The sequence below is a fragment of the Zeus faber genome (genome assembly GCF_960531495.2).
Source record: "Zeus faber genome assembly, chromosome: 1".
In the NCBI taxonomy this organism is placed as follows: Eukaryota; Metazoa; Chordata; class Actinopteri; order Zeiformes; family Zeidae; genus Zeus; species Zeus faber.
Window position 1 is genome coordinate 32809108 of NC_137193.1, and position 20483 is coordinate 32829590.

At 45.7% G+C, this 20483-nt stretch overlaps 1 protein-coding gene across 1 annotated transcript in view; it reads right to left on the reverse strand.

The window, feature by feature from the left end:
* ptprua (protein tyrosine phosphatase receptor type Ua) overlaps window positions 1-20483 on the reverse strand; it is a 164965-nt gene that overhangs the window by 41807 nt on the left and 102675 nt on the right. The window contains exons 7-9 of the mRNA XM_080002494.1: window positions 18402-18695; window positions 12188-12538; window positions 1787-1896 (exon numbers count right to left, since the gene is read on the reverse strand). Of these exons, the coding sequence (XP_079858620.1) occupies window positions 1787-1896; window positions 12188-12538; window positions 18402-18695 (755 nt within the window). The remainder of the gene's footprint in view (window positions 1-1786; window positions 1897-12187; window positions 12539-18401; window positions 18696-20483) is intronic.

The following is a 20483-nucleotide window of genomic DNA, read 5'->3' on the forward strand; positions in this document are numbered from 1 at the left end:
AGTGCTTTAAATGGTTACATTTAGATTGTGGTGTACTCCTTCAATGAGACAATGTTGAATGTGTTTTTCTGAAATAATATTTGAATCATAAATGTATTCAGATATTGGGAAATGCATAATTCAAGTTAATCCTTTAATTTGAAATTTAAGTTATTTTTTGTTCATTCTAAGTTCATGCTCACTATACTAGTATGACACCTATATTATTCTGTAACTTCTAAACATTCCCATTTCCTGCATTTATTGTTTTATAACAATGATAGTTTTGAAGAAAGTTGCCCATTTCAGATTAGGCAATTTAAAACACCAGAAAACAACAATTCTCAGAATGCAATGGCGGAATTGTTGTTTTCTGGAAGCAATCGACTCCGCCACCTCACGCTGCCAGTTCTGCAATATGATTGAGAGCTTCTGTCGCCCTCTTCTCGTAATCCATAACAAGATGGAGATGATGTTTTCACCGAGAAGTCACATTTCTTGCTTCTGGTTATTCGGTTAAACATTGTTTATGGAAGTGACGTCAGCGCTTCTTCTTCGTGTCCTCTTAGGTGACGTCAGTGCAACAGTTTATCACATGAAGAAGAGGCATTGTGGTCATTCATGAGTAGATTTTTTCAAAACAGTTTCATATCCTGACTTCACATCACTCTGAATATCGAAGGATGATCTTGAAATGCATTGTACATTAAAGGGAACCATAAGATCGCCGTTTGTTCAACAACTTGTTTGTGAGTACTCAACTAATGCTAATGGAGCATGTAGCCTCGACTTTTTTAATATTTATCTAATATTTAGAACTCAAACTCAGCTTTGAAAATACTTTGAGAGCTAGAAAACAACTCAAGGAACATACACTACATCTGTTATAATTTCATTTTGGACCAAAAAAAGAATTTCTAGTGTTTTCACACACAGCCAACAGTACAGTGCTGTGAAATGCACCAGGTTGGGACGTGGTGGGTCACATTTAAGAGCCAAATACTGGTTATACAGGCGAGCATGGAGTCCCGTTCTGCCCATAACCCCCTTCCCCAACCGCCCCATCTAATGCAGCCCCTGAGGTGGTAAGATTGAAAAAAAGCCCACCCCCCAACTCCTACCTTCCCTTTTTGACTGTAGTTCAGTTCATAGAGTGTCTCTCATCTCTGCCTTTTAAAAAAAAAAACGCTCCGTGGCATCTGGGGCCGGCACCGGGGCATCAATAATTAATTAGAAACATTTAAAGTTGCCCACCCGACTCCCTTGCGCGAATGTGTCTCTTAGGCAAATAAGTAATTACAATAAACCCCCCTCCTCCCATATAATTACAGAGCCTGCAGTCTTCTGCTCACCCTCTTTAAAGTACAGATGCATAAAATGTTGTTGAACTCTGAAAAGCGATGCCTCCAACTTGTGACAGCTGGAGCTCCAGTCCATCAGCGGCAGTTGCTATGGGAGTTGAAGAGAAGCATAATAACAACTCGCCCGCCCCCCTAACTAAAAAAGGTTAATCGGGGGAAAGTCGGGGGAGGAAAAAACACAGCATGGAAAACAGCTCGGCCCTCTGAGGAGCTTGTTTCTAACTCACGAGGAGTCGGAGAGAAGACGTCGAGGAGAGGTAGAAAACAAAGAAATAAAGGGAAAAAAACCCCAGAAGAGCAAAAAAAGACAAGAACCATCCGTACACCTGGAAGACATAAGTGTTGTGGAGGCAGCTATGGCTAATTGTGTATAGAGGAGTTTAAGCTGACGGGTAAAACAAACAAACAAACAAACAAACAAACAAAAATCAAGTCTGACAATTTACCTCGTAGAGTGTGATGAGCCCGTTGGGCTCCACGGGCTCCTCCCACTTGAGGAAGATCATGTCGTCCAGCGGGGTGAATGTCAGAGACTCAGGTGGGATGCCGCCGGGAACTGTGGTAAACGGAACAGAAAAACATTCTCAGGCCTTGTCCGCACATATATGGATATTTCTGAAGATGCATTTTTTTCTCCCCTCCTTTTTATGAAAATCTCTTCCTCCACATGAGCACGCAGAAATGATTTTAAACGCTGCCATAAGCATTCCAGGCCAGTAGGGTATGATGATATCATAAAACTTGATGTCAAACACGCAGAAGAACATTAGAACATTAGAAGCATGCGTATTGAGTACTCAGACTCAACACTGTATGGATGTGATTCCTAAAGTTGGAGACTTTCATGGAGACACAAACACAATGGTCGTCAGCCATCACTCACAAGTTCCTGATGCAAGCTTTACACATCCACACGAATACAAATACACGGAAAACAGAGTTCTGAAAGACAACTCTTTACATTTGATTTAAAGTTATCTTAATTAATTTAGCATAGCTTGAGGTTGGCGTCTGGGGTCTACTCCTCATCACTCCTAGTGAGTTGTACAGAAAACAGCCATACTGAGTGAACAAGAAATAAAAGAGTGATGAGCTTGAAACTCCCTACAGGTGGATGCATGGGAGGTGAAGGAGCACAGCAAGCAAGCAGGCAGCAAAACAACAGAGATTCAAGGTTTAAATAAGGGTGTGGGAGCATGTGGCACCGTTGAGTTGTCTGACCAAACTAGCTTCGCAAACCACGCCTCGTTTTTGAAAAAATCTCCAAGCTGGAAGGCGTTTTCAAAAAGCTTTATCTCCAGCAACCCAAAACACAGTTTTTGCATGGACGAGAGTCCAAAAATGCAGAGAAAATACTACGTTTTCAGAAATACAGGGCCTCAGAAACCAACACACACCAACAAGCACATTTCCCTTAGTCTGAGCTGCGGTTAATGTGCCAGCCGAGGGGTGAAAACACCTTGGACAGAGCCATAACACCGAAAAAGGAGGGCTGTTGTTGAGAGACTTGAGGGAGAAGAAGAAGAGGAGGAGGAGGGAGAAAATAAGACTAAGAACAAGAATACATTTTCATTTCTGGCCGGCAGCCCCCTGCTGGAATGAATTGAGATTCCGTCTGGTTTCAGGACCCCAAGGCTTCGCAAGACGTCCGATAACGGAGCACCGTGTCACGCCGGATGACAGTCTATTTTTCTTCTTTAGCGGAAAAATAAAAAGGAAAACCAACGAAAGGAAGGGAAGGAGCATGCCTGCCTGTAAACTACTGCTTAACTATTGCTGCTCTCGGCTTCATTTGCTTTTATTTTTTTTTATTCGATAATATGCTAAACTGCAGAAAATGTAATCAATATGAGTGGCATCCAGTGCTGAAAAACAACATTAAACAGCCTAGCAGATATTCTAACAATAGCATCTCTGTGCCTGGCCTGCATGTGGGCTATCGTGCACACGGGTGTGTGTGCGGTAACAAGTATCTCGCTCCGTTTGTCTCCGCCATCCGAGGTTATGGTTATGCTAGAGAGAGAGAGAGAGAGAGAGAGAGAGAGAGAAAGGGGGAACACACACACTTGCCGTGCTCACGGATCCATGACAGCCAAATCCGCTCCCAAACTCACCCCCGACCCCCCCACCCCATCCACCCCACCTCCCCCACAGTGGTGCGTATTACTGTAAGCAGAGCGTTACAACGCGTTCTCACTGGCTGAGCCCCAACATCTGAAGTGGGTATGGGAATCTGTCACCAGCAGTCGAGGCTCAGTTACCGCTCTCGTTACAGAGGGAGGCTCTCATTCTGACGTGGGGGGGTTAGGTTGGTCGGCCCGTCAAACCAGCACAGTCATTTGCTCAAAGGGAAAAAATAAAATGAAAAAAATCTAAAGGCCGCTCCATTAATTTGACGCTGACATTGAGGAAAACTCGAAAGCAAAAATGTTTGTCTGTACGTGTGAAATCATCTCCGATTGCGAACGCAACGTGCAGGAGGAAATGTCCTTGTGATCACCTGTGGTCTCTTTCTTTCTTTCTTTCTTTCTTTTCGACACTTTTCTAATCGCCACATCAACTCGTAAATTGATACTTCATCATACGTTATTTATTGTATTTCTGACGACTTAAACGACTTAAACACAGCAGATGTTCCGATATCTTCTCACAATATCACTCGATACCCCAATCTCCAACTTCTAGGGTCTCTAACAACCCCCTTACCTTCATGTAAAATCCATGTAGCAGGGCCAATATTTATAACTCCTCAAAATTGACCCAAAAGTTCACTCAATACTAACGATACTTAGTGTATACTTAGCATATACTTCCAGGTGACTTCTCCAAATGCTTTGAGTGTACTGCAGTTCATATTAGTGTACCGTAGTTTCCGGACTATAAGCCACTATTTTACCCACGCTTTGAACCTCGCGGCTTAAACAATGACGCAGCTAATTTATGGATTTTTCCCGCTTTCACAAGCCTCATGCCGCCAAAAAACTGAGCAAATAACACATTATGTGACGGTGCTCAGTTTTTTAGCGGCATGGAGCTTTCATTAGACCAATGAAATTGCCGAACGTGTTAAGGTGAAACAATGTAGCTGTTTAGTTTACCGTTTCGATTAAATAGAGCACGCTCAAACTTCCCATCATTTACGATAGTCATTTCGTCACCCTCATCATGGCAAAGACACAAGGAAATGCATATGATGCAGCTTTCAAGTTGAAGGCGATCGATCTGGCTGTTGGAAAAGGAAATAGAGCTGCTGCATGTTAGCTTGGCCTTAATAAGTCGATGATAAGAAGTTGGAAACGGCAGTGTGAGGAAGTGACTCAGTGCAAAAAGACAACAAAAGCTTTCAGAAGGAAGAAAAGCAGATGGCCCGAACTAGAAAATGAGCTCAAAGACTGGGTCAACACACAGAGAGCAGACGGCCAAGGTGTTTCAACTGTGCAGATTCGTCTGAAAGCCAAAACAATCGCCACTCCAATGAAGTTTGAGGGTTTTAGAGGTGGACCATCGTGGTGTCTGCCAGTGGGTCTTGACAGCGTGGAGCATTGTCAAAAAATCCACCATCATCCACGGGTTTGGAAAGGCTGGACTGCTGCGTGTTGAAGAGGGCAGCATGAGCTCAGCGTGGAATTTGCCTCTGGATGAAAATGACAAGAGCGACAATGAAAACGATTCAACATCGGATGGAGCAATTCTGAGGCTATTCAACTCCGACAACAAAGGAGATGACTTCAGTGGTTTCAGTGCGCAGGAGGAGGAAGACAGTGACCAATGACTTTCTTGGTAGGCTTCTGTTTACCGCTAATTTTTTATTTTTGTTTCAAGCCGTGTTTCGTTAAAGCCTATTTATTTTTGTTACAAGCCGTGTTTCGTTAAAGCCTGTGTAAAGTTCATTTGTTTCAATGTACCGGTCGGCACCTGCTGCTTATAGACATGTGCAGCTTATTTATGTTCAAAATAATTATTTTTTAAAAATTCAGTGGGGTGCGGCTTATATTGAGGTACGCCTAATAGTCCGGAAATTAGTTGTCTTTATAAGTACACTTACGTCTATTTTTAGAATACTTCAAGATGACTTGCATCTTCTTCATTGGCCACACACACGCACATTAAACAACTTGTGTAATTATTAGGGCTGCCCTGACTAGAGATTTATTTAAAATTTTTTAGTCATCAGTTCAAGCCATTAGTCGATATAACAGAATATCACAATTGTTGCAAGTTTATGATATCAATTTTATCATTTAAATATGTTTTTAGGGCATCAGGAAATGTTTTGAGTTCCAGGGCTGAGAAAGAATTTTATAACTAACATTGTTAACACTGTGCTACATTACAGATACAAATCCTTATAACCAGCCTTAATAAAATCTAAATTTATTAATTCTTAAGTGCTGTCGCACGAATCGAGCTGCCTATTATTTACACCGGTTGAACATTACATCGATTAAACATTAAAAACTTATTAGGCCATATTATTATTATTATTATTATTTGATTAATGTACACATTTAAATTACGTATTGACATAATATGCACTGAAATGTGGTGTACTGAAGATCGCTTTCCCGGTGACAGCATCCCCTTGTTAGGGACTCCTCGTCAGGCGCATTTCCTAGGGCGGCTTAAGAATGTGGTAACGGTTTAAAATGGCTCTTCTAATACAGGCAATATTTTTTATAATATATGCAAAAAAAATTCTGACTTTTAGACGAGTTGACTAGTCTAATCTCTAGAAGTTTAAGCTTCTGTTTCAGCATCAGGAACATCCTTATTCTAAATGTGTCGGAATAACCAGCAAGGGCACTGAACATTTTGTTAATTTATCAGTAGCACCAACACAATAAATTATAACTAGCCTTTAAAATATAATGTAATTTACAAGTGCTGCGCGGTGCCCATGCATGACACGAGCCACCTGTTAATTACTGGCAAGCCATCAAAAACTGTAATTATTCTTCTGAATGGGTAGAAACAACCAGCAAGGCATTTATTTTCCTTAAAATCTGTTTCAAATGAAAAGCCTTCTAGCGTTTCACGCACGGGTACAGCCATATAGGTTTTTAGGTTAATTTTAAAAGGAACAGCTCCTGAATGGATTTTTTTTTTTTCCCCTGCAACCAACCGGGCAATGAAAAATGTGGTAGACTAAAGCTATTTTCACACATGCCCTCCAGACAATGCCTGGATAATGTCCGGACAAGATTATTCTGATTATATTGTCGGGATTAACCCTTTCACACAAGTAACAGAAAACGGAGGTTGTCTATGTCAGATGACGCAATGACGCTGCATAGTTTTACAGCACACCCAAGATGACGGACGAGTCTACAGAGTGTGGTTGGGCTTTTTTTTGCATTGATACTATATTTGGACATATCCACAATATAAACAAGAGTGGAAAGGAATAATAAAGAAAGCAGAAATTAGTATGCTGCAGTAGGCTTGGACGATCTTGCAAAATTCCAATCGCACTTCTGGAACAGGGAGACCGCATTTGCAACATTAAACATGTGCGGGCGTGGGGCTCGCTCGCAGATAGAATGTAATTTAATGTTGCAAATGCGTTCTCCCTGTTCCAGACGTGCAGGATTTATGATTTACAAGAAAAGTATTAACACAAAAGCATCCAGTTTTTACTAAATTAAGTCCCATGGCAACAGGGAGACGTGCGTCTCCACTGTCCCTGTCAGGGACAGGAAGGGGACAGTCCCTTAACTCAGTTGTGTTTAAAAATGTTGTTTCATACATGTAGGAAACAAATGAAAATAAATCGATCTAAAATAGAAAGACAGGCGTGGCACATCTTCTCAGTGAATAATGTTTGGTGGACTATTTGGGGGCAGCCCTAGTAAGAATGTACATGCAATAACACCAGTATTACACTGTAAATACTATAAAAAGCTAGTTAGCGCATAGTAATAGTTCTTAGTATCTTATTCTAATAATTACCTCGAATATTTGGTACTTTTGTTGCCGTTTATTTTTTTTCACGTCAACACGAAAGAGAAGAATCAGAGCTTAAAAACAAGACGACACGTGAATCAAGCAAAAAAAATCTAAAGCTATTGCTTGCTAATGACGAGGGTGTGGCAAACTGTGTTTCTGAGTTTATCACCCTCAAAGTTTTCCCAACACTTGGCTTCATTCAGCCAGCTCCTAGAATGCAAATGGTTTGGAGGACCAACAGGAGCACATGGCTACTTGTCACATGGCCACTTGACACCCTGCTGAATGGGCAATATCTGCATTGTTTTTGAGTTTTGAGGGAATGTTGAGCAGCGTCATCGACACACAACATCTTTGTTTTAAAAAAAAGTTTTTATTTAACCTTAAGAATATACATGTTTTATAAAAGTGGAATTATTTAGGAGTTTAAAAGTGCGAACAACACAACAAAATATACAGTCTGTCAATAATATTAGTCTTTGCATATCAATAGGTGTGTAATTTAAAATATATGAGCATATGCCAAATATCTTCAAAGTTCTTGGAGTTATTATGTGGGCTAACCCCAACCCTACCCCAGCTATGCTCTGAGAGCCTGTTTGAGGCCTCTTTTCAATTTCTTTTCGCCCCTGGCTGCATTTGTAGGTACATTTGAGAATTTGGTCCATTGCTACTTGTTCATAATCCGCATCACCAACCTCAAAGGACTTCATTACATCATCAACTTCTTCTCTTGTAACAACGACAACAGGCATGTCGTTGGTCTCCTCCGTTGATACTTCAAAATATTCAGTTTCATCGTCACATTCAGATGAAATACGCTGTTTGAAATGCTTTCCAAGTCTGGGATAACACCGGTATCAGATTCAGCATCGCTGTCGGAGAACTGACTATCATCGTGGAAAATTAAGTCCAGTACGCGCTACTTACAGTGACTTGGATCTATCGCATTGGTAAGATTAAGGTCCGCGATATGATCTAGAGCTCCGGCCACCCGCTTCTTGTAATCCATAACAACACGGAGATGAAAGTTTCACAGACAAGGGAAACGGAAGGCTTCTTATCTTGTTTACGGAAGTGACGTCAGCTTTTGTTATTTGCGTGTTACGCCGCCTACACAACAATGTATCCAGGTGTGTGTATAAAAGACGTAAAGGTTGAACTCTATCACATGGAATATGGAGGAATAATCTTCACCTGGACGGTCATTTTAAAGGAAACGATCGATCTGCATTGTTCAGTGCTGTTCAACATCTCGGTAAGTGAACAGTGGGAATATTTAACTCAACGGTTTAACATTTATCTGCTATTTATAAATCAAACTCGGCTTTGAAAATACGTTGAGAGAAAAAAAAAAACACAAAGGAACTCGGAAAAAATCTGGATTAATCAAGTTTTCCTTCTAGAAATACATTTAGATTCAAGATTCAAGAGGTTAATTCATCACATACATACTTTCATACATATATGCAGTGAATTGTCAATGCAATGCATCCGGTGATTACACACAATATGTCCTAGACTGAAGTCGCTACCTAAGAATTTCTACTAGACCAACTAACTGATTCCTAAAACATAATGCTGTAAGTCGAATACTATAGAATAAAATAAAAACATATAGAATAAAAAAATTAAAATAAAATAAAATAGAATCGATCGGGGAATAGGCTTATGTATATGGGATAGGCTAATTATGTATATAGAGATATGTCCATTATAGTGGCATGTGAATAAAGTGAGGTAGCATTTGTGAGATATACAGCACAGTATACAACAGTACGGCGCAGCAATACGGTAACACCAAACAACCCAGAACAGTGACAGAGTACTGTATGCGATACAGTATGCTAAATACAGTACAGTAGGGTAGTGGAGCCTATGTGTGTGGCTCAGTGAGGACCCCTGGTGAGGTCAGCATTGACAGTTCTTATGGCTTGCGGGAAAAACTGTCTCAGTGTCTCTGTTCTCGCTGTGTGACTGCGGAGGCGCTTGCCTGATCGCAGCAACTGGAACAGTCCGTTGTTGGGGTGGTGAGGATCCTTCATGATCCTGCAGGCTCTGCTACTACACCTCCTGGTGTATAAGTCCTGCAGGGAGGGGAGTGTAGTTCCAGTGGTACGTTCAGCTGAACGCACCACCCTCTGCAGGGCCCGCCTGTCCTGAGCAGTACAGTTCCCAAACCAGGCAGTGATGTTGCCTGTCAGGATGCTCTCCACTGCTCCAGAGTAGAAGGACTTGAGGATCCTCACCGAGACCCGGAATATCCTCAGCTACCTGAGGTGGTAACGACGCTGCCTCGCCTTTCTCACCAGAGTGTGTGTTTGTAAAGTCCATGTTAAGTCCTCTGTGATGTGGACTCCCAGGTACTTGAAGCTGCTCACCCTGTCCACAGAAGTCCCATTATTCACCAAGGGCGTGCGTGCGTCTGGTTGTAATCCTCGCCTAAAGTCCATCATTAGCTCCTTAGTTTTGCTGACCTTCAGGTGGAGGCTGTTGTCCTGGCACCAGAACGACAGGTCAGCCACCTCCTTGCGGTAGGCCTTCTCATCGCAGTCGGTGATCAGGCCCATGACAACGATGTCGTCAGCAAACTTGATGATGGTGTTGGAGCTGGATCACACAGTCATGTGCGTACAGGGAGTACAGTAGGGGGCTGAGGACGCAGCCCTGGGGGGATTCTGTGTTCAGTGTGAGGGAGCTGGACATATGCTCTCCCACCCTAACCACCTGGGGCCGCATAGGCCCCCTTCCGGCCATCCAGGTGCGTGAGCGTGGTGTGAGGTACCTGGGAGACCGTGTCATCCGTGGATCTGTTCTGCCGGTGCGCGAACTGCAACGGGTCCAAGGTGCGAGGGAGGGAGGCGCAGATATAATCCTTAATCTGCCTCTCGAAACACTTCATGACCACCGAGGTGAGGGCCACCGGACTGTAGTCATTCAGGCAGGCTGGAGAGGCTATCTTCGGGACAGGAACAACGGTGGACCTCTTGAAGCAGGACAGGACCACTGATTTAGCCAGGGAGATGTTGAATATTGTAAACACCGCGGCTAGCTGGTTAGCACAGGTCTTCAGTACTCGCCCAGATATGCCATCTGGACCCGCAGCTTTCCTGGTGTTCACCCGCATCAGAGCCCTCCTGACGTAGCTCTGACACTGAGAGTGCGCGCTCATCCCCAGCGGTTATAGTCCGCAGCCCCTCTCACATGTGTCTGGTGTCCCGTTGCTCCATCTGTAGCTCCACAGTCTCTCTGTATGTCCCTTTAGTGTCCTTCACCGCCCTCCGCAGATTGTATGACGCCGCTTTGTAATTGTCCATATTACTGGATACAGGACCGTCGTTGTAAGTGGCCGTATGAGCATTCAGAGCCAGGCGGATGGATTTATCAACCCACGGCTTCTGGTTTGGAAATATCCAAACTTTTACCGGTAACATAGCCACGAAGCTCGACGCTACGTCTGTAAACTCGCTGACGTCACTTGAACTTGATTGGAACATGTCCCAGTCTACGTCAGTCAGAGTGTCCTGAAGTGCAGCCTCTTATTGGTCCGTCCACCGCTTCACTTCCCTCGTCACCACCAATTCTTGCGCGATCAGAGGCCTGTTAACAGGAATCAGCGAAATCGTGGCGTGATCTGATTTCCCGAAAGCAGGGAGCGAGACGGTCTTGTATCCGTTCTTGTACGGTGTGTAGCAATGGTCCAAAGTTCTATCTCCCCTGGTGGCACACATGATGTGTTGGTGGAAATTAGGCAGAACTTTCTTAAGGTTCACCCTGTTAAAGTCCCCTGTCAACACCACAGCCGCATCATACAGGTCTGACAGTGCTGTGTCGGTGTCCGCTTGCGGTGTGATATAAACGGCTGTAATGATGACCGTGCTGAATTCCCGGGGGAGATAAAATGGATGGCATAAAATTGTCAGCTGTTCCAGGTTCGGCGAGCAGGAGCGTGAGAGAGTCTTGGTGTTTTTGGGGTTACACCAGCCGTTGTTTACCGTGAGGCAGACGCCTCCACCTTTGGATTTCCCCGACTCCCCCAATCTGTCGCTGCGGAACACAGAGCTGGACGAATGGCTTCATCCGGCACCAGCGGGTTCAGCCATGTCTCCGTCAGGCAGAGGACGCTACAGTTCCTCGTGTCCCGTTGGAATTTAATCCTCGCTCGAAGTTCATCCATCTTGTTCTCCAGAGACTGAACGTTGGCAAGAAGGATGCTTGGCAGAGGTGGACAGAAAGGTTGCGTCCTCATTCTGACCCGAATGTCGCCTCGTTTACCACGGTGCTTCCTCCGTGGGCCCGCTTGTGGAACAGTGGCTCCATTTTTGTTGTTGTTGTTGTTGTGAAGAGTGTTGGCGCATAGAATTTCTGTCAGCCACTCTAGTTCCATGGATAAAAAGTCCCAAAGTTGTTCTTTAAGGGAAGTTTTTATATCCATGAGTGCATTGTGACCGTAAGAGATAACTGCCGATGCTTTTTTGGCGGACGATGATGATATAGATAGATTATGATAGAAAAACAGAAGAAAATACTAAAATGTGCAAAAGCCGACCGAAGCGCCAGCGCAGGCGACCAGAACCATTTCCATTCCTACACACTGAATCCCTTGATGACTTTTTCTACAAGGTCATCGGGCCAAAAAAAAGGGTTGTCTATTTAGTTGCGCGTATCCATCTTATTTTGTGAGTCAAAATATTTTTTTCTTCTTCTTGTATTGGCGGCACAAATTTGCGTGAAGAGTGCACAATAATTAACCGGAGTATGTCGGAGTATGCACAGAATCAGTATTTCAAGTAGCTACCCTGTGCTTTCATAATAATGATTGCTGAATAACTATTATGATTCCCAGCAGGTGGCAAACAACACAGCCTCCACCACCTTCACAACACCCCGCCGCAACTCACTGTCTTCCTCCGTCTGGAAGGTGACCTCGCGGCTCTCCTTCTTGCCCTCGGGGTTGGCCAGCGAGAGGCGCACATGGACAGGCCGGAAGGGCGGCAGGTCACGCAAGGTGAAGCGGGACGTGTTGCGCTCCACAGACAGGCACTCGCGCACTGTGGCGTTGTTTCCCCCGCCTGCGCCGCCGATGCCCATGCCCATGCCAACCCCACCAGTGGGCATGGAATAGCGGTAGCAAAGTGACACACTGTAGCTGTGGCAGCGGGTCAGGTTGTAGCCCAGCGGCTCCCACTGCAGTACCAGCTGCCGCGGCTGGATCTCGGTGGCGGTCAGGCCTCGTAGGGCGCGCATGGGCTCTGGGGAGGGGGAGAGAAGGAGGAAGTCAGTCAAAAAAACAACAGTTTTAACAACAAAGCTTGGGAATAATTATTGTCACACTCACACCATAGGAGTGCGAAGTCATTTGAACTTGCTAAGCCTGCCACAGGAAGTGGCGGGGAGGGGGGAAGTGTAAAAAGTTGGTAACATACAATGAAAGTGTGCTCACTATGCCTGGAGGAGTTTGGGAGGCTCTGCCCCTTAGGGACTACGCTCCTATTGGTATGCATCCAACCCTGCGTAGAGGAGCTACTGAAATTCTGCACGTGCACTCGCTTCAGCCAATAAGTATGGAGCAGCACAGCCTATATGAACCCTGGGTGTGTCGCACTTCGTCCTCTTTTCCAAATCAGCAGTGACTGATATGCGAGCCCTCACCTTTCTACAAGTTCAAGTTAAAGATCACCGTCGTCGTGTAGACTTACACTTGGCATCTTGTAAAATGGCTTCTCTACCAACTAGAGCCACCTGTATATGCATGGGCCTGATGGTAGCAGGCGATGCCTGAGACAGATGCTTCATCTGTGCGGGAGTGGAGCACACTGCCACCGGCTTCGTGGAGCAACCATTGTGCGAGGCCTGCCACTTTGTCTTGGCCAGTGAGCGGGTCTGTAGGAGCAAATTCTTCACGGACCTCATACTTACGGGCTCTGTCACTATGAAGATGATGGGGCCAATACCATCCCAAACCAGGACGACGGGAGGACGACGAACCCCTCATTGTCGACAGGGGGCACTTCTCCCAGCATCCTTCTCCACATGTCTTCAGGCCCAACAGCAAGTGGTTCAACGAGGACCAGGCCTCCGTATTGCTGGCATGCTCCTCCAGCGGGGGGCCTCGGGTCCTTCTGGGCAGACTTCTTCGGCCTCCTCTTCTATACTGCAGGACGCCTGCAGATTCCCATGCCCCCACCACCATTGGCCATAGATGTGGACCTGATGGTGGGTGGGGCGTACGTGCATCAAGAGCAGACAGCAGAACTGATAGCAGTCCCTGCTATGCCTTACCTCAACTGCTACTACCGAGGGTCCTGGGTGTCCCCCTGCAAGGTCCACGCCCTGGTGTCCTCCTATAACCTCTTCACCTCAGTCGCTGGCACATTACTTCGTCCCAACCTCAGTCAGATCCTGGGCATCCAGTAAACCACTGCTGCTCTGCTGACCGACAAGATATATGTCTTGTTGACCCAATCAGCTGCGGCAACTTTCAATGTGGTGATGCTGGCGGCCTCGCTGTCCCACATGTCCATTGGCAGGGAGTCAGTGATAGCTTCTGAGGCAGAGGAAGTCTTCCGCGGCAATTCTCAACCTCACCCAGGTGCAAGCCGCATGCAAAGGTCATTCTGCGGCATTGTCATTATTCAGCCACCGACATCTCTGGCTGAACATGACCTCCATGCCTGAATACGGGAAGACTACATTACTCAACACACCTATCTTAGAGCCGGAACTCTTCGCAACGGTCTGGCGCAAACCACAGATCGCCTCAGGAAGCGGGAGGAGGTGAGACTGCATCTCCCTGCATCTGCCAATGGCAGAAAAGAGCATGACTCCCTACCCCCAGTCTACAGCGGCCACTGCAGCATCTTCCTTACACCAAGGTCCTGCAGCAGTGCACTGGACACGGAAGCAGGGTCACGCGGTCTCCCTTGAAGCATTACCACCATCACCCATGGCACCGAGATCTCCTCCCAATGTCGCCCCTGCCTGCTAACTTGCCGGAGCGGTGTGCACCTGGTTGACCCAGCCACCGTCATTGGCATCCCTTCCTGGGGACCCCAATGACGGTGTGCAGGGGGAAGAGACGAGCAGGACAGACCGTCGGATGACATGTCCACTGTGGCACAAGCCACTCCGAAGTGTGTGTTTATGCCTGTAGTCAATAAGCCACTGTTATTTGTTTCCTATCCAGTCGTGAAATTCTTCCACTGATGGTAAGGGCTCTTCCTTCTCTGATTTTCTTCCGCACGCTGACATGATGGGCTCCGGCACAGATCGTGCATGGTAGCTCCAGTGCTATGGCAACATCTACTCAGGGTAGAGTAGAGTACTGTTATGACGAAGGGGCTATCATTACAGCTGTAACTTGCCTGCAGCACCCGGGGCATGCAACAGAGTGACTGACTCCAGACTCCACACACACAGTGAGCTCTGAGTCGTCGGATCCACGCCCTTAGAAGCGTGCATTAGGGCAAGCGGCTTCACATTCCTCCCCATACATGGAGCCCTCCTTAATGAAAGGAAAAAAGTTCTATCTTTCTTTACTTGTTCACACAAGGGGGTGATAGAACTGGAGGTTTCTCGCGCATGGTACCTTGCTGGTGGGTGCTGTGCCCAAGCTGGACTCACACGGCTGCGGAGGGCAGCACCTCTTGCAGGACACGCTGCCCCACCTGGAGGAGTGTTTAACAAACACCCTCCAGCTGGCCGCCTGACCCTTGTGCGAGTGCTATGCCAGAAGGAGTCTTCTCTATCTTCTTTCCTTGCGGTTAGACAACACACTGCCATGGGACACGCACTGCAATTCCGTCGAACCCCACCACCTTTCCAAGGCGTGTTTTGGATGACGATGATGTCACCGGACAAGGCTGCAGCTCTGCAGCTCAGCAAGGGAGCCGTGACAGTGGTGCCCATAGAGCTAGCGATCGCTGACACCAACCTCATGATCACACACCTCACAGATTTTGGGTTTGCGATAAACTGGGAGAAGAGCCCTCTCATACCAGATCCTGGGATCCTGAGGGTGGTTACCCTCGATGCCTTTATTCCTTCTCATCACGAGGATGTGTGGGAGGAGCGTCATCAGTGTTTGTGTCCCATGTGCATGCTGGCCTTCTACGTGGACCTCACATCTTCAATTTGGTTACAACAACTGTTTGTGTGCTATGGGGCGGCCTCGCTTGGCCTTTTCGTATTGGTTATGCAATTGTATCATGATTGCTTACAAGTCGGCGGGTCGGGATGTACCGACCCTTCTCCACGCCCACTCTGCTCAATGTGTGGCGGCCTTGACTACCCTTTTTAGTAGGTTTCGGGGTTCAGGACATTGCGGCTGAGCGGACTTCAGCCACATTCATTTTTTGTGTCACGGGCTGCTCAGATTCTCTGACGTGCTGCCTGTGTTTATCGACTAACACTCTCTCCGTGCAGACAGTGTGTGTGGTGTTGGGGTGTGGGATCGCGTGTGTGCATGCGCATTGACTGTAGACTTTGGCTGCTTCAGCCTTCACCCTGGACCGTGATACACTGTGATACACCGGGCCCAGTGGGGAGTATAGTATTGGGGGTCTCGACCAATAGGAGCACCAATAGGAGCACCAATAGGAGCGTAGCCCTTAAGGGGTGGAGCCTCTTGACATAGAACGAAAGTCACTGTAGATTTGTAAGTACATTTCTATGAAGGAGGTGTAACCCCTTGGGGTTTGATACCCCTCTGGACCCCATTGGTCTTGAATCGGTTTCAGAGGATGAAGGGGGGCACTTCAAGGGTTTATATGGGCTATACTGCTCCATCCTGCGTGGCTGAAGTGAGTACACGTGATGAATTTCAGTAGTTCCGCTAAGCAGGGTTACAACTTACAACTGTAGTTACAAAGCTACATTAACTCTTGTTTCCTCGTATATATCTCCCTCCAACCCCTCGCTCCAACCCCAGTTTCTAGGGAGCAGGACAGAGTGGTCGGTGAAGTGGCCAGATTACTTGCCGTCACGTGTGAGTACACAATCTCGTAACGCGCCCGGGTTTTCCCAGCGAATGTTTCCATCCCGTTAAACTGTCACGGACGCCCGGTCAGGACAACCAGTGCTAGAGGATGAATGGTGAGGTTTGGAAGTCGAGGGGAATAGGGGGATGGGGAAGGAGGCAGTTAGCGCTCATCCCACATCCCCCATTTTGCTGCTGCCTTTTTCTATCCCACTGCACGCCACAAGCCCTCCAGCCCTCAGCCTTCTATGCCAACGCCCCAAGAACTTTGCAGTCAGCTTGATTAGACTAATCGGAGACAAGGTGGCAGCGAGTAGGGCAGGCTGGATGGGTAGGTGGAGGGGCAGTTGAATGAGGGCTGCCGGAGATGGCCAGCTGGCTCACACTCATTCTAATCTCATGCCTCCACAGCCTCAGATCTTTAAGGAGTCGTGAGCCATCCTTGATGGGGTCAGTCGCTGTGGTTTGCCATGACAATTCAGCGTACGCTATAACATGACCACATAGAACCCGAAGGTCGAGCTGCAGAAATTTTTTGTGGTAAAGCACAGCCTGATTAGCTGTACTTAAATGCACTCTCAGATCAGAATATAATACATTCAGCTGACTGGAGCTCTGGACACGGTAAAGATAAAAAGAAACAACCCTGAAAAACAATGCATTACTGTAGGTTGGCTTTTTAAAATTGGCCGAGACAGAAAGTTATTTTGAAAGATAAGCTTTTCAGTCCAAAAAAAAGAGGAGAGATGCACTGACAGCAACAGATGTGGAAAAATAATAATTGAAGAAGATTCTGCGTGGCTGTGCCCAGAATGCCCTGGTGCATACTACATACTATATGTTCATACTAGAAAAAATACTGCACTAAAGTACATTGGACGATAGTCCATTGGACGATAGTCCAATGTACTTTGGTGCAGTATTTTTTCTGCCACGGCATGCTTTTTTCAATGAAATAATCCCACAGCACACTACTATCCCATTAACAACTAAAAATGTCAGAAACATTTAATGACTGTGCTTGTTATTATGGCCTGCTAATAGTGATGCAAGACCTGTGAGCGATTCATTCCTCGCGAACAACTCCTTTGGGAGACAGGTGGGCGAGCGAGTGAATCTGCAATTCACAAACTGAAAATGATTGATTGAACTCTCGTTCATCGTTCACCAGAAGTTCTCCCCCGCTAATCGCCAATTAAACCAACTGAATGAAATAAAAAAAAGAGTCTGAAAGTAAAACTCTTTTTACCGAGTGACCCGTCAAGAACCAAATCTCAAAAAAGAGTAATAATTATTACTTTCCGAGTGAAACTTGTTCCAATGAACACAGATATGGTATTCTGGCTGGAACCCTAGAATTAAATGAAATACTACTGCCTTGCAAAAAGACTTCCGTTATTTGTTTTTAAACTGGAATTTGAAAAATGATCACGCTGTAGCGTGAACTGGTGAGCTCAGTGGTTGAAAAATACTACTTCTTTAGTGTGTTAGCAAAAAGAATGAAGAGAGCCGCTCCATTTCCTTTTGGGACTCTTGCCCTCACAATGCATTGTGGGATTTCACCGGATGCAGTATGTCAACCCAGTGCATTTCTCATGCTATTTGAGCATTCTACTGTTTTGGACAAAAATACTAAACACAAATTTAGAGGATTAAATAGTATGTTAGTATGCCATTCTGGAATCAGATGGGAAGCAGGTCAAGCCTCCCAGGATGAGAAGAACAACCAAAATTGCCATATTCAGAAATCAATCGATGTTCAAATTCATTATCCTGTGCATAGTATCGCAATTTGTATGTGTTTTTTTCCGCACTTTTTAATCTATTTTATTTTATTACTATTCTAAATTATTTCAGACTGTTAGGCCTTTCATAACCTTGTGTCAATTTTACAATTTGACAGAATTACATCGATACCTTGCAGTATTTATTGTTATACCAATGTTGTTATTACACTAATCTCTGTCGCAATGTAGCTGAATGTTATTCTCCCTTGTAAGTCGCTTTGGATAAAAGCGTCTGCTAAATGACTAAATGTAAATGTAAATGTGATACCGATGGGTGTATCTCCTTCATCAGTCCATAACAGAACCGACACGAAACATTCTAACCAAAACACAACAACGGCCAAAACTCACCCGCGCATTTGGTCCTGCTGATCAGCGGGGGTCCCGGTGCCCCAGTGCCCCCCTCCCCGGGCCGGGTGAGCAGCACGCTTATGCGGTACTCCGTGTCGGGCTCCAGGTGCCACACCTTGTAGGTGAGTGAGCCCACGCCATGCGTCTCCGTCCAGGGCGACTGGCTCGCCCTGTACTGGATCTCGCGGCGGATGACCGGCCCGTCGCCCACGATGGAGTTGGTGTTGAGCTGGATGATGAGGTAGGTGGGCCCCGCGCGCAGCAGCTGAGGTGGCGCGATGGGCGTGGGCGGTACTACGGAGAGTGAAGAGATGTAGAGAGAGACATGAGAGATGTTACTGTGCTACCGCCACCCACCTGGTAAACACCCGCTGTTGTTTACCACCTCCTCCTGTCATTTAAACTCAACCTACACATGTAGCCAACACACGCAGCTCGTAAAGCACTAATTACCTTACAGAGCTGTTGTACATAGGGTGATCGTGTGTGTGTGTGTGTGTGTGTGTGTGTGTGTGTGTGTGTGTGTGTGTGTGTATACGTTTTATTTTTCTTCACTCTGCCATTAACGCTTGACTTTTGTCCTCAATTTTTGAAAGCACTTTTGCGCAAACATGGCTGCATTGAAGGCTCAAAGCCATCGTGAATCCCACGATGCAGGGCCTGCGACAGAGGCCACTGTACATTCAGATGCATTCACTTTTATTTCTGAGCATAAATTACTGGAGTTAATGACGAGAAACCTTCAAGTCGCTGAAATCCGCAAAGAGGAGCACAGATTTAAAAAGTGTTTTGCACAAGGAGAGATGAAGCGCGAACAATGCAAAGCAAAGAAAACTCAAGGATTTAATCATACCTTTTTATGGATCATTTCAATAAAAATATTCCTTTCTCCAGTAGAGCAGTGACTCATGAAAAAAAAAAAAGAAGAAAATCTTTTAATCATATTAAGACTTTTAAGTGACTCTCAAACGGGGCAAATTCTTAATTTTCGCTGTAATGAAGCCGAATAAGGGGCTTATTTGCATGACTGACAGCGTGATTAATTCCGTCCTTTCTGCACAGGGGAAAAAAAGGAACCCTGATGGATATTATGACCCTTATCAGTCAGGTAAAAATGTAATTAATCCAACATGCACACTTGTTCGTGGGACACACACACACACACACACACACACACACACACACACACACACACACACACACACACACACACACACACACACACACACACACACACACACACACACACACACACACACACACACTTTCAAAGCTTGTCAACTAAAACATGACTTGTACACTCTTAATGCTGCAGCCTACATGCCATGCTCAAGGAAATTATTTACCACGTCTTTATGAGGTTGTGAGGTGGTTGCGGAGAGCCAGAAATTGGTCTATTTGTGTATGATTATATGGGTGTGTCTATGTGTGAGATAAAAAGAAAGAGTGTGTGTGTGTGGTTGGATAGGATGGCAGGTTGATACCAAGGCCAGGAGTAATTTGCCAGTGGACATAGTGAGCTTGGTAATGCAAACATACATGTGGGAGTATGTTGATTTCTAGTTAAAGAGATAAGGAGCGCGAGACATACAGTACATGTGTGCATGCGTGAGCAAGTGTGTGTGTTACTGTGCGTCTAAGTGAGTCTTGTACACTCCATGCATTCTCGTGGCAGGAGCTACTAAGCCCCCGGGAACATGGGGAAGCAAGTGTGCTTGCAGCAGGAAGGACACAGGAAACAGATACTTGCATGTGTCTGTGTGCGTCTGATTTGCTCAATCGACGGTATGTTTTAAAGACAGTGGGGGCTGGGTGATAATTTGGTATTGGTGTTAATGCACCCAATGATATTGGGTTGTGAGGAAAACAAGATCTTGATTTAATGTGAAAAACTATTTTCAACATCTCATTAATCTCATTAGTCACCTTCACCGTATTGGAAGGTATTGGTAGAGCAGAGGTAGAGTAGAGGTAGTATAGAGGGAGTTAGAGGTACTTTAGAGCAGATGTAGAGCAGAGGTAGACTAAAGGTAGAGTAGAGGCAGAGTGTCGAGCAGCAATACAGTAGAGGTAGACTAGAGA